Below are 11,301 nucleotides of genomic sequence, written 5' to 3' on the forward strand. Positions count from 1 at the left end.
TCAACAATCCTGGTCAACAGGGCAGGTACCAGATGACTGGAGGGTGGCTAATGTGACGCCCATCTACAAGAAGGGTCGGAAGGAGGATCCGGGGAACTACGGGCCTGTGAGCCTGACGTCGGTACCAGGGAAGATCATGGAGAGGATCATCTTGAGTGAGCTCTCACGGCAAGTGCAGGGCAGCCACGGAATCAGGGCCAGCCAGCATGGGTTTAGGAAAGGGAGGTCCTGCTTAACAACCTGATCTCTCTCTGTGACCATGTGAGCCGCCTGCTGGATGCGGGGAAGGCTGTGGACGTTGTCTCTCTGGACTTTGGTAAGGCCTTTGACACCGTCCCCCACAGCATTGTCCTGGAGAAGCTGGCGAATCGTGGCATAGACAAGTGTACTCTTTGCTGGGTTAAAAACTGGCTGGATGGCCGTGCCCAGAGAGTTGTGGTTAGTGGGGTGAAATCCTCTTGGCAGCCGGTCACCCGTGGTGTCCCTCAGGGCTCAGTTTTGGGGCCAGTTTTGTTTAATATCTTTATCAATGATCTGGATGAGCGGATTGTGTGCACCTTCAGTAAGTTTGCAGACGACACCAAACTAGGTGGGAGTGTTGATTGGCTTGAGGGAAGGAAGGCTCTACAGAGGGCCCTGGACAGGCTGGCTGGCTGGCTGGATGGATACACTACTACTGGACTGCACCTTCAGTCCAGTCGTGCTCATGAACTAGCACGGCCACTCTCGAGTCTTTGGTCGCGTTCAGTGAGAAACCAAAAGGACAAGCTACTTCAAAAAGTGCAGTTTATTTAAGCAACAGATAGATAGGTTCTTAGGGCAGCCGGTGATAAATACACTGTCTGCAAAGCACGTGCAAATGAAAGTATTGTTACATCTACAAAACGCGGGACAAAGTTCTAAAGATACAGCCTGGCTATACATGTAGAAAAGAGAGTCTCTAGAGAAATTTCTAAGTTTCCCGAGGAAGCCCTCGGTATAATCTAAGTCTTACCCAAAGGCGTCCCTGTGGGGGGGAAGAGAGGCTCAGCCCGTCGCCTGCTCCCAGAAGTCAGTGATGGAATTCTTTGCGATGGTGTCTTCCCTGGGTATCCCCCCTCTCTCGGGCTATTTTTCTACTATTTGTTATCTTCGAGGTGGAGTTTGAGTGACTTTAGTCGTACATACTTTTACCATGAGTGGTGTAAATTTTTCTCGCTTCACAATTAAAGGTCTAGTTTAGGAGAAGCTCAGGGCGCAGGCTCAAGAAGGAGCGGTCGCACCTTGGAGGCGGGTAGCCTTCGGGGTGGAGGTGTGTTTTGGTATTATAATGACATTCTAACGAGCAAAGTTCGCACAAAGGACAGCATTTCATCAAAATTTGGCAAAATGTTGGCTCCGAGTATGGAGTGGGCAGCTAATTGGCAGCTTATCTGTTTCCTGGTATCATCCCATTCCCGTATCCGCTATACATCCTAAGGTAAAGCCGCGGAATAATTGCATCCCGTCCCGTACCTCATGTAGCTTATCAGGGAACCACAGGTGTTGTATTCTTCATGCCAGCTGCGGCTGTTTTCTCCCTCAGAAGCCTCTTGATTTTCTACTTTTCCTTCCTGTGTGAACAATGCTGTACTTCTGTGTTTTTAGCCAATGTAGTATTTATTCCACAGTGGGGCAGCGAGGTCTGTCCCTGTCCCCGTCCCCGTCCCCCCCCCCCACCCTCTGCCCTCAGCAGGACAAGGTGAACCAGGTCCTCACCTCCTACCTGTGGGTCCGTCAGGCCTGGCTGGACGCCCACCTCGCCTGGGACAAGGACGCTTACGGCGGCATCGACAGCATCCGCATCCCCAGCAGCTACGTCTGGCGGCCGCACATCATCATCCTCTACAACGAGTGGGTGCTGCTCACCCTCCCCCACCCCCTGGCTGCTCCCGGAGCTGGGGGGGCTGAGGCTGGGGCTGGGGGTGTTGCCAACGGGGAGCAGGGGGGGTCCTGGTGTGGGGGATGTGGGGAGACGGTCACCTCGACTGGGTGAGAAGGCGGCGGCAGGAGGTGCTGGCATCAGCCTGGTGTGCCACCCACCTGGCAGCTGGGATGTGCCACCACGGGGGTGACCAGGGGCAGTGAGCCCCCTCTTCCTGGGGGTGACGTGGGGAGGGGACACGGGGTTGGGGACCAGTGCTCGGCCCCGGCCCCGCAGACCCTTGCCCCACGTGGGGCTCGGGGCCATCCTGGCCTCACAGCGATCCCTCCCCCAGCACCGACGACGGCTTTGGCGGCTCGGTGGAGACCAACGTGGTGCTGCGCTCCGACGGGCACATCACGTGGGACTCACCCGCCATCACCAAGAGCTCCTGCAAGGTGGATGTCTCCTACTTGCCCTTCGATGGGCAGCGGTGCCGCCTCACCTTCGGCTCCTGGACCTACAACGGGAACCAGATCGACCTCCGCAACCGGCTGGACACCGGGGACCTGACGGACTTCGTGGAGAACGTGGAGTGGGAGGCGCTGGGCATGCCGGCTGTAATAAATAGAATCATGTTTGTTAATCAAATCAGGCTTTCTTAAAGGCTGGTGAAAACTTACACTGTTTCGACTCTTCACATACTTAAATCGCAGGCATCCAGCGTGCTATCTGGTGCACTTTGACACCTCAAGGCCTAAATCACAGGCATCCGGTGTGCTGTCTGGTGCACTTTGACACCTCAAGGCCTAAATCGCAGGCATCCAGCGTGCTATCTGGTGCACTTTGATACCTCAAGGCCTAAATCACAGGCATCTGGTGTGTTTTAACACTTCAAAGGGAAGAGCTAAGTTGTGAGATAAGCTGAAAAGAGTCTCCCCAAGGACACTGATAAAGATGAGGAGCCTTCAGCCCCACCACCATCAGGAGGCGGGACAAGACCGACCCCCTAGCAACACGTCGCTCAGACACAGAATATACCAGGATTGACACATATACGGGAACCAGAAGAGTATATAATCAACTACTTTCGGGAAGTGGCTGTGCGCCGTTGGCGGAGCAAAGACTCCCCGGCCGCCCAGCGCTGTTTTGCTTGCTGCCGCTTGCTTAATAAACTAATTTGATTAATTGGACTGGTTCCTGTCAATTATTGGGCCACAATCTATAACAAATTTGGTGCCGTGACTCGGATAGAGGCAATTTGGCTGTAAACCTCACAGGGGGGCGCCCCGCTGAGTAAGCGGCCCCCGTTGGGGGTTTTTACACCCAAAACCTCTACCGACGAACTCGAAATTCGGCAGCAAGCAAATAAAAGCCGGCAACCCTGTAAACTTTGTGCACGAAGACCCGAACGAAGACTCAGGAGTGAGTAAGTATAGGCTGGTGATCCGTTCGGTTGGGGTTGGGTATCCTGGAGTGTGCCTGTGTGAGACGTCCACTTGAGGACGAAGCAAGTGCGGACCCCTTAGTAGTGCGGTTCCCATCTCCCGCGAGGGACTGGGCCACGAACAGGGGGAAAAGATTGTGTGCGTGTGTGAAGGCACTCCGGAAGATGGGACAGAAGAAAAGCAAGCCTTCTGATCCCATGGGTGGGTCGGTGCCTAAGGTTAGGTTACCCCAGATACCGCCAGACAGTTTGTTAGGATTAATGATTAAATATTGGGATGATTACCCTTCTAGGCAGGGTAAGGATAAAGCAAAAATGATACGTTATTGTATGGAAGTTTGGGGTGGGAAACAAATTAGAAGTGACCACCTGTATTGGCCCGTTTTTGGGTCCTTTGAAGATTGGATATGCCAGGCTTTACATATTTATGTTAATTCTAAGGAACCCTTTAGCCTGGAGGAGAGTGAATATGCACACTTGTGGATAAGGTCAGAGACTAGAGTAAATCTATATCACTTGAGAGAGAAGAAACAGGGGGGTAGGAAAAAAACCAATTTGTAGCTAAATCATGGACGGACATTAGAAAGAAGCTGGAGAAAGTGGAGGATTGGCAGGATAGGGGTTTGGATGAATTGTTAAGGGAAGCCCAGAAAGTGTATGTCCGCAGGGAGGAGGAAATACATAAGAAACAAGCCAGAATGTTGGTAGCTGCAGTCAGAGAAGGGCAAAGGACGTCAACCCCTGGAAAAGGGTTTGAAGCTCGCCAGATAAGACAGGAGACCCGAAAACCTTTAAGAGGGAGAGAATGGGGAACTGTGGTTTGTTTTTATTGTGGAGGAAAAGGGCATGTTAAAAAGGACTGCAGAAAGAGAATGATGGATGAGAAAATGTTCAAAGACTAGGGGTGTCAGGGGCTCTATTTGCTGGGAACCCGAGGAAAAAAAAACAAAAAAAACAAAAAAAAAAAACACGAGAGCCCTTGATAAAACTAAAAGTGGGTCCCCAGCAACAAGAAATTGAGTTCCTAGTGGACTCGGGAGCAGAAAGATCTACCGTTCAAAAATTGCCCCAAGGATGTAAAATATCCTCGGCGACTACACAGGTTATTGGAGCAAAAGGAGAACCTTTTGGAATACCCGTAATAAAGGATGTGTTTTTTGAAACCCATTCTAAGGTAGGGGTGGGGTCCCTGCTACTCATGCCTGAAGCAGACTATAATTTATTGGGCCGAGATTTGATGATTGAATTAGGAATTGGCTTAGAAGTAAAAAATGAAACACTAAAAAAAATTAAACTGTGTCCCTTACGAGTAATAGATGAAGAGAAAATAAATCCTGAAGTCTGGTACACCCCGGAAACAGTAGGTAAGTTAGATATTGAACCCTTTTCAGTAACAATAAGGAACCCAGAAATACCAGTCAGAATAAAACAATACCCCCTTCCTAGAGAAGGGAGGCTAGGTTTGAAACCTGAGATCCAAAGATTACTTGAAAAGGGGTTGCTAGAACCCTGTATGTCTCCTTTTAATACTCCCATCCTGCCTGTAAAAAAAAAAAACAAAAAAACAAACAAACGAAAAAAAAAAGCCGGATGGAAAATATAGGTTAGTACATGACTTATGAGAAATTAACCAGAGAACAATAGCTAGATTCCCGGTGGTGGCGAATCCACACACCCTCCTGAGTCAAATAGGGCCCGATAATCAATGGTATAGTGTAATAGATCTGAAGGATGCATTCTGGGCATGCCCTCTCAAAGAAGATTGCCGAGATTACTTTGCTTTTGAATGGGAAGACCCAGATAACCATCGGAAACAATTACGGCGGACGGTATTGCCCCAAGGGTTTACCGAATCTCCGAACTTGTTCGGACAAGCCTTAGAACAAATCCTGAAGGGGTATGAGTTAAGTGAAGGAGTCACACTGGTCCAATCTGTGGATGATTTGCTCCTAGCTGGTGATAGCGAAGAAAAAGTGAGGCAGGAAAGTATTAAGTTACTAAATTTTTTGAGTTTACAAGGATTGAAGGTATCAAAATCAAAACTACAATTTGTTGAGAAAGAAGTACAATATCTGGGACACAGACTAAGCAAGGGAACTAAGAAATTAGACCCCGATTGCCCGAATTGCCCAGGTTAGGCAATTATTAGGTCTCTTTGGCTATTGCAGGCAATGGATTGAGAACTATAGCAAAAAGGTGAAGTTCCTCTGTACCAAATTAACTAAGGATGGATTATTGAAATGGTCGGAGGATGATGATAAACAATTAGAAACACTAAAAACTGATTTAGTAAATGCCCCAGTTTTGAGCCTGCCAGATGTAAAGAAACCATTTTATCTATTTATCAATGTTGATGAAGGGACCGCATTTGGGGTATTAGCACAAGAATGGGCAGGAAGAAAGAAACCTGTGGGATACTTATCTAAACTCCTGGACCCTGTAAGTAGGGGTTGGCCTACCTGCCTTCAAGTGGTAGTAGCCGCAGCCCTTTTGGTAGAGGAAGCCCATAAAATTACCTTTGGAGGAGAATTGAGGGTATTATCACCTCACAACATCAGGGGAATTTTGCAACAAAAAGCTGACAAATGGATAACAGATGCCCCGGCTCCTAAAATATAAAGGCATCCTAATTTCCTCTCCCAAACTGGAACTCGAGGTAACAAGCGTGCAGAATCCAGCACAGTTTTTGTATGGGGAGCCGAGTGACAAAATAACTCGTGATTGTCTTTACAACATTGAGGAGCAAACAAAAATCAGACCAGATTTAGATGAGGAAGAACTTGGAGAAGGAGAAAAGCTATTTGTAGATGGATCATCCCGGGTAGTTGAAGGAAAGAGAAAATCAGCATTTGCAATCATTGATGGGAAAACATTTAGTGTAATAGAATCAGGACCTCTGAGTCCTAGTTGGTCTGCACAGGCTTGTGAACTATATGCTGTATTAAGAGCCTTGCAACTTTTAAAAGGTAAAATTGGAACCATATATACGGATTCAAAATATGCCTTTGGCGTAGTGCATACTTTTGGAAAAATTTGGGAAGAAAGGGGTTTAATAAATTCTCAAGGAAAAGGATTAATACACCAGGAATTAATAATCCAGGTCTTACAAGCATTACGAGGACCAGCGGGAATAGCTGTAGTACATTTAAAAGGACACCAAAAAGGATTAAGCCCATTAGTCAGAGGAAACAATCTTGCTGATCAAGAAGCAAAAAGAGCGGCATTAATGGTGATCCAGACTAAAAGAACTCGGGAGGACTGTATAACTTGTGGAAAGGAATCAGACGAATTCCCATGTTATGAGTGTTGGAAGGATTTTGGAATCGATGCAGTCCCTGAAGACTACCCCTGCTGCCGAGAAGATGATACCCCTCGTGGCTCAAAGCAACCGAGTTGACGAGCGAGGCAGAGGAGTACAAAGCTGTGGAGAACAGAACCCAAAGAGTGGGACTGTACAAAGACACTGGGAGGACTGCCTCAGCGTTAACCAAGGGAATCGCACGAAATGCCCCGGGAGGAGTGATAGCACTGAAAAGGACTGGGTAATTGGAGTGAGTGTTCAAACTAAACTTATTAGCCGGCCGGGTTTCCACCCTTCTCGCCACACTCTAATTTTAATTTTACTAAATCTTGTAGGTGTCTTATTGTTTGCACAGCAAGGGGGGTTGTGTGTTGCTCTGGATGAGGAATGCTGCGTATATGCAGATCACACTGGAGTAGTTAGAGACACCATGACAAAACTACGAGAAGGATTAGAAAAAAGAAAGAAAGAAAGAGAAGCACAGCAAAGTTGGTATGAATCCTGGTTCAATTATTCCCCATGGATGACTACGCTATTGTCTACCATTGCGGGACCTATGCTACTATTAATTTTGGGATTAACATTTGGCCCTTGTATATTGAACAGAGTAATTGAAATTGTAAAGGGCAGACTGGAAGCTGCCCATTTAATGCTTCTCAGGGCTAAATACGAGTCATTAGATCAGGAACCAGCAATAGAAGAAACATTAGCTTTAAGTCACGCTGAACTCCAAAGATTTGATGAACAAAATGGTAAATAAAAAAAAAAAAAAGGGGGGGGGGGATTGTAATAAATAGAATCATGTTTGTTAATCAAATCAGGCTTTCTTAAAGGCTGGTGAAAACTTACACTGTTTCGACTCTTCACATACTTAAATCGCAGGCATCCAGCGTGCTATCTGGTGCACTTTGACACCTCAAGGCCTAAATCACAGGCATCTGGTGTGTTTTAACACTTCAAAGGGAAGAGCTAAGTTGTGAGATAAGCTGAAAAGAGTCTCCCCAAGGACACTGATAAAGATGAGGAGCCTTCAGCCCCACCACCATCAGGAGGCGGGACAAGACCGACCCCCTAGCAACACGTCGCTCAGACACAGAATATACCAGGATTGACACATATACGGGAACCAGAAGAGTATATAATCAACTACTTTCGGGAAGTGGCTGTGCGCCGTTGGCGGAGCAAAGACTCCCGGCCGCCCAGCGCTGTTTTGCTTGCTGCCGCTTGCTTAATAAACTAATTTGATTAATTGGACTGGTTCCTGTCAATTATTGGGCCACAATCTACAACACCGGCCACGAGGAACGTCATCACCTATGGCTGCTGCTCCGAGCCCTACCCTGATGTCACCTACACGCTGCTCCTCCGCCGCCGCGCCTCCTTCTACATAGAATCATAGAATCGCTGAGGTTGGAAGGGACCTTTAAGATCATCAAGTCCAACCTTTAACCTACCCTGACAAAAGCCACTTCTAAACATGTCCCTAAGTGCCCCATCTACCCTTTTTTTTAAACACCTCCTGGGATGGTGAATCCACCACCTCCCTGGGCAGCCTATTCCAATGTTTAATAACCCTTTCAGTGAAAAAATGTTTCCTAATATCCAATCTAAACCTCCCCTGACATAACTTGAACCCGTTTCCTCTCATCCTATCACTTGTCACCAGGGAGAAGAGGTCAGCCCCCATCTCTCTCCAACCTCCTTTCAGGGAGTTGCAGAGAGCGAGAAGGTCTCCCCTCAGCCTCCTCTTCTCCAGGCTAAACAACCCCAGCTCCCTCAGTCGTTCTTCATAAGGTTTGTCCTCCAGACCCCTCACCAGCTTTGTAGCCCTTCTCTGGACACGCTCCAACACCTCAATGTCCCTCTTGTAGCGAGGGGCCCAAAACTGAACGCAGTACTCGAGGTGGGGCCTCACCAGTGCCGAGTACAGGGGGATGATCACTTCCCTAGTCCGGCTCACCGCACTATTCCTGATACAGGCTAGGATGCTGTTGGCCTTCTTGGCCACCTGGGCACACTGCTGGCTCCTATTCAACCGGCTGTCAACCAACACCCCCAGGTCCTTTTTTGACGCGCTGCTTTCGAGCCACTCTGCCCCAATCCTGTAGCGCTGCATGGGGTTGTTGTGACCCAAGTGCAGGACCCGGCACTTGGCCTTGTTGAACCTCATACCATTGGTCTCAGCCCATCGGTCCAGCCTGTCCACATCCCTCTGCAGAGCCAACCTCCCCTCAAGCAGATCAACACGCCCGCCCAGCTTAGTGTCATCTGCAAACTTACGGAGGGTGCATTCGATCCCCTCATCCAGATCATTGATAAAGATATTAAAGAGAACCGGCCCCAGCACCGAGCCCTGGGGGACACCACTTGTGACCGGACACCAACTGGATTTAACTCCATTTACCACCACTCTCTGGGCACGGCCATCCAGCCAGTTTTTTACCCAGCGAAGAGTACACCTGTCCAGGCCATGAGCAGCCAGTTTCTCCAGGAGAATGCTGTGGGAAACGGTGTCAAAAGCTTTGCAAAAATCCAAGTAGATAACATCCACAGCTTTTCCCTCATCCACTAAGTGGGTCACCTTATCGTAGAAGGATATTAGGTTTGATAGGCATGACCTGCCCTTCACAAACCCATGCTGACTGGGCCTGATCACCCTGTTCTCCTGCATGTGCCGTGTAATGGCACTGAGGAGGATCTGTTCCATGACCTTCCCAGGCACCGAGGTCAGACTGACTGGCCTGTAGTTCCCCGGATCCTCCTTCCGACCCTTCTTGTGGATGGGTGTCACATTTGCTAACCTCCAGTCAGCTGGGACCTCCCCGGTTGTCCAGGACTGCTCATAAATGATGCAAAGTGGCCTGGCGAGCACTTCCGCCAGCTCTTTCAATACCCTTGGGTGGATCCCATCCAGCCCCATAGATTTGTGCAGCTCCAGGTGCTGAAGCAGGTCCCTCACCGTTTCCCTTTGGATTACAGGGGCTTCATTCTGCTCCCCATCCCTGTCTTCTAGCTCAGGAGTCTGGGTACTCAGGGAACAACTGGTCCTACTGCTGAAGACTGAGGCAAAGACTGCATTAAGTACCTCAGCCTTTTCCTCATCCTTGGTCACTATGTTCACATCTTCAGCCTGCTCCTGCCCTGCATCATGGTCTCCTTCCTGGCACCCCTTGGCTTCTACCTGCCGGCCGAATCCGGGGAGAAGGTCTCACTGGGGGTGACAGTGCTGCTGGCCCTCACCGTCTTCCAGCTGCTGGTGGCGGAGAGCATGCAGCCCTCGGAGAGCGTCCCGCTTATCGGTGACCCTTGATGGCACCCAGGACCCTCCCATGGGACCAGGGCGTCTGCACCGGGGTGGTGGGCACCCCCCCATGCCAGGGGGGGTTTCGATGGGGGGAGGTGGGCACAGGTCTCTCCCCACCCCGCTGCGGCATCACCACCCATTACCCACGCAGGGAAGTACTACATCGCCACCATGACCATGATCACGGCCTCCACCGCGCTGACCATCTTCATCATGAACGTCCACCACTGCGGCCCGGGGCCCCGGCCCGTGCCCCCCTGGGCCAGGTGGCTCATCCTCCACCACATGGCCTGGCTCTGCTGTGTCTACGAGGTGGGCGAGCTGCAAGAGCCCCCGGCGGGTGCCAGGCAGGCGGGCGGGCAGGGAGGACACTGGGGGGCCGGGGGAGAGCCCCATGGAGGGGGAGGTGGGTGCCGAGGCAGAGGGCTGTCCCCGGGACTGCTGCCTGTGCCACCACGATGGCCTGCTGAGGAACGTGGGCTACGTCGCCAGCTGCTGCCGGCATCACCAAGCCTCCCAGCACCGGACCAGCGAATGGAAGAAGGTGGCCAAGGTGATGGACCGCTCCTTCATGTGGGTCTTCTTCCTCATGGTCTTCCTCATGAGTGTGCTGGTCCTGGGCAATGCTGCATGATGGCCCTGTGGACTCACTGCCCCCAGGGACAGTGGTGGCCACGGGTGCCCCATGAGGGTGGCTCGTCCTGAGCCCCCCTTGGCCCTTCATGGACCTGCAGGGTGGAAGATCCACCAGCGCCAGGGAAGAGGAGCCTGAGAGCGGGAACCTGACTCGGCCGGGGCTGCCAAAGCTGCAGGGTTGAGGGGTCACGGCCCCCCGAGCAGTTGTCTGGGTTGTGACGTAGAGAAATATAGATATAGAATCACAGAACCACAGAATGGTTTGGGTGGGAAGGGACCTTAAAGATCATCTCATTCCACCCCCCTGCCCTGGGCAGGGACACCTCCCACCAGCCCAGCTTGCTCCAAGCCCCGGCCAACCTGGCCTTGAACCCCTCCAGGGATGGGGCAGCCACAGCTTCTCTGGGCAACCTGGGCCAGGGGCTCACCGCCCTCACAGCCAAGAATTTCTGCCTCAGACCTCAGCTCAATCTCCCCTCTTGCAGTGGAAACCCCTTCCCCCTCGTCCCATGGCTCCCCTCCCTCATCCAGAGTCCCTCCCCAGCTCTGAGGCTCTGAGGCTGGACAGGCAGGGGTGGCATGGCATGTGGGAGAACAGGGGCAGGTACCTAGAGAACTTCTCGCCTCCAATGCTCTGGGACTTCACCCCTGAACAATTACAGGACCCTGAGAGAGGAGTAGAATATCTGCAGGGGAAATACTGGGGCTCTTCCAGAGAGGCACAACTCACC

At 50.8% G+C, this 11,301-nt stretch overlaps 1 protein-coding gene across 1 annotated transcript in view; it reads left to right on the forward strand.

The window, feature by feature from the left end:
- The window catches only part of LOC128901708 (neuronal acetylcholine receptor subunit alpha-10-like), a 29,501-nt gene extending 18,933 nt beyond the window's left edge, over positions 1-10,568 (forward strand). The window contains exons 2-7 of the mRNA XM_054183868.1: positions 1,721-1,872; positions 2,238-2,496; positions 7,922-8,017; positions 9,752-9,929; positions 10,086-10,254; positions 10,286-10,568. Of these exons, the coding sequence (XP_054039843.1) occupies positions 1,721-1,872; positions 2,238-2,496; positions 7,922-8,017; positions 9,752-9,929; positions 10,086-10,254; positions 10,286-10,568 (1,137 nt within the window). The remainder of the gene's footprint in view (positions 1-1,720; positions 1,873-2,237; positions 2,497-7,921; positions 8,018-9,751; positions 9,930-10,085; positions 10,255-10,285) is intronic.
- Positions 10,569-11,301: the final 733 nt, after the last annotated feature.

This window comes from Rissa tridactyla, chromosome 1, assembly GCF_028500815.1.
Source record: "Rissa tridactyla isolate bRisTri1 chromosome 1, bRisTri1.patW.cur.20221130, whole genome shotgun sequence".
Classification (NCBI taxonomy): Eukaryota; Metazoa; Chordata; class Aves; order Charadriiformes; family Laridae; genus Rissa; species Rissa tridactyla.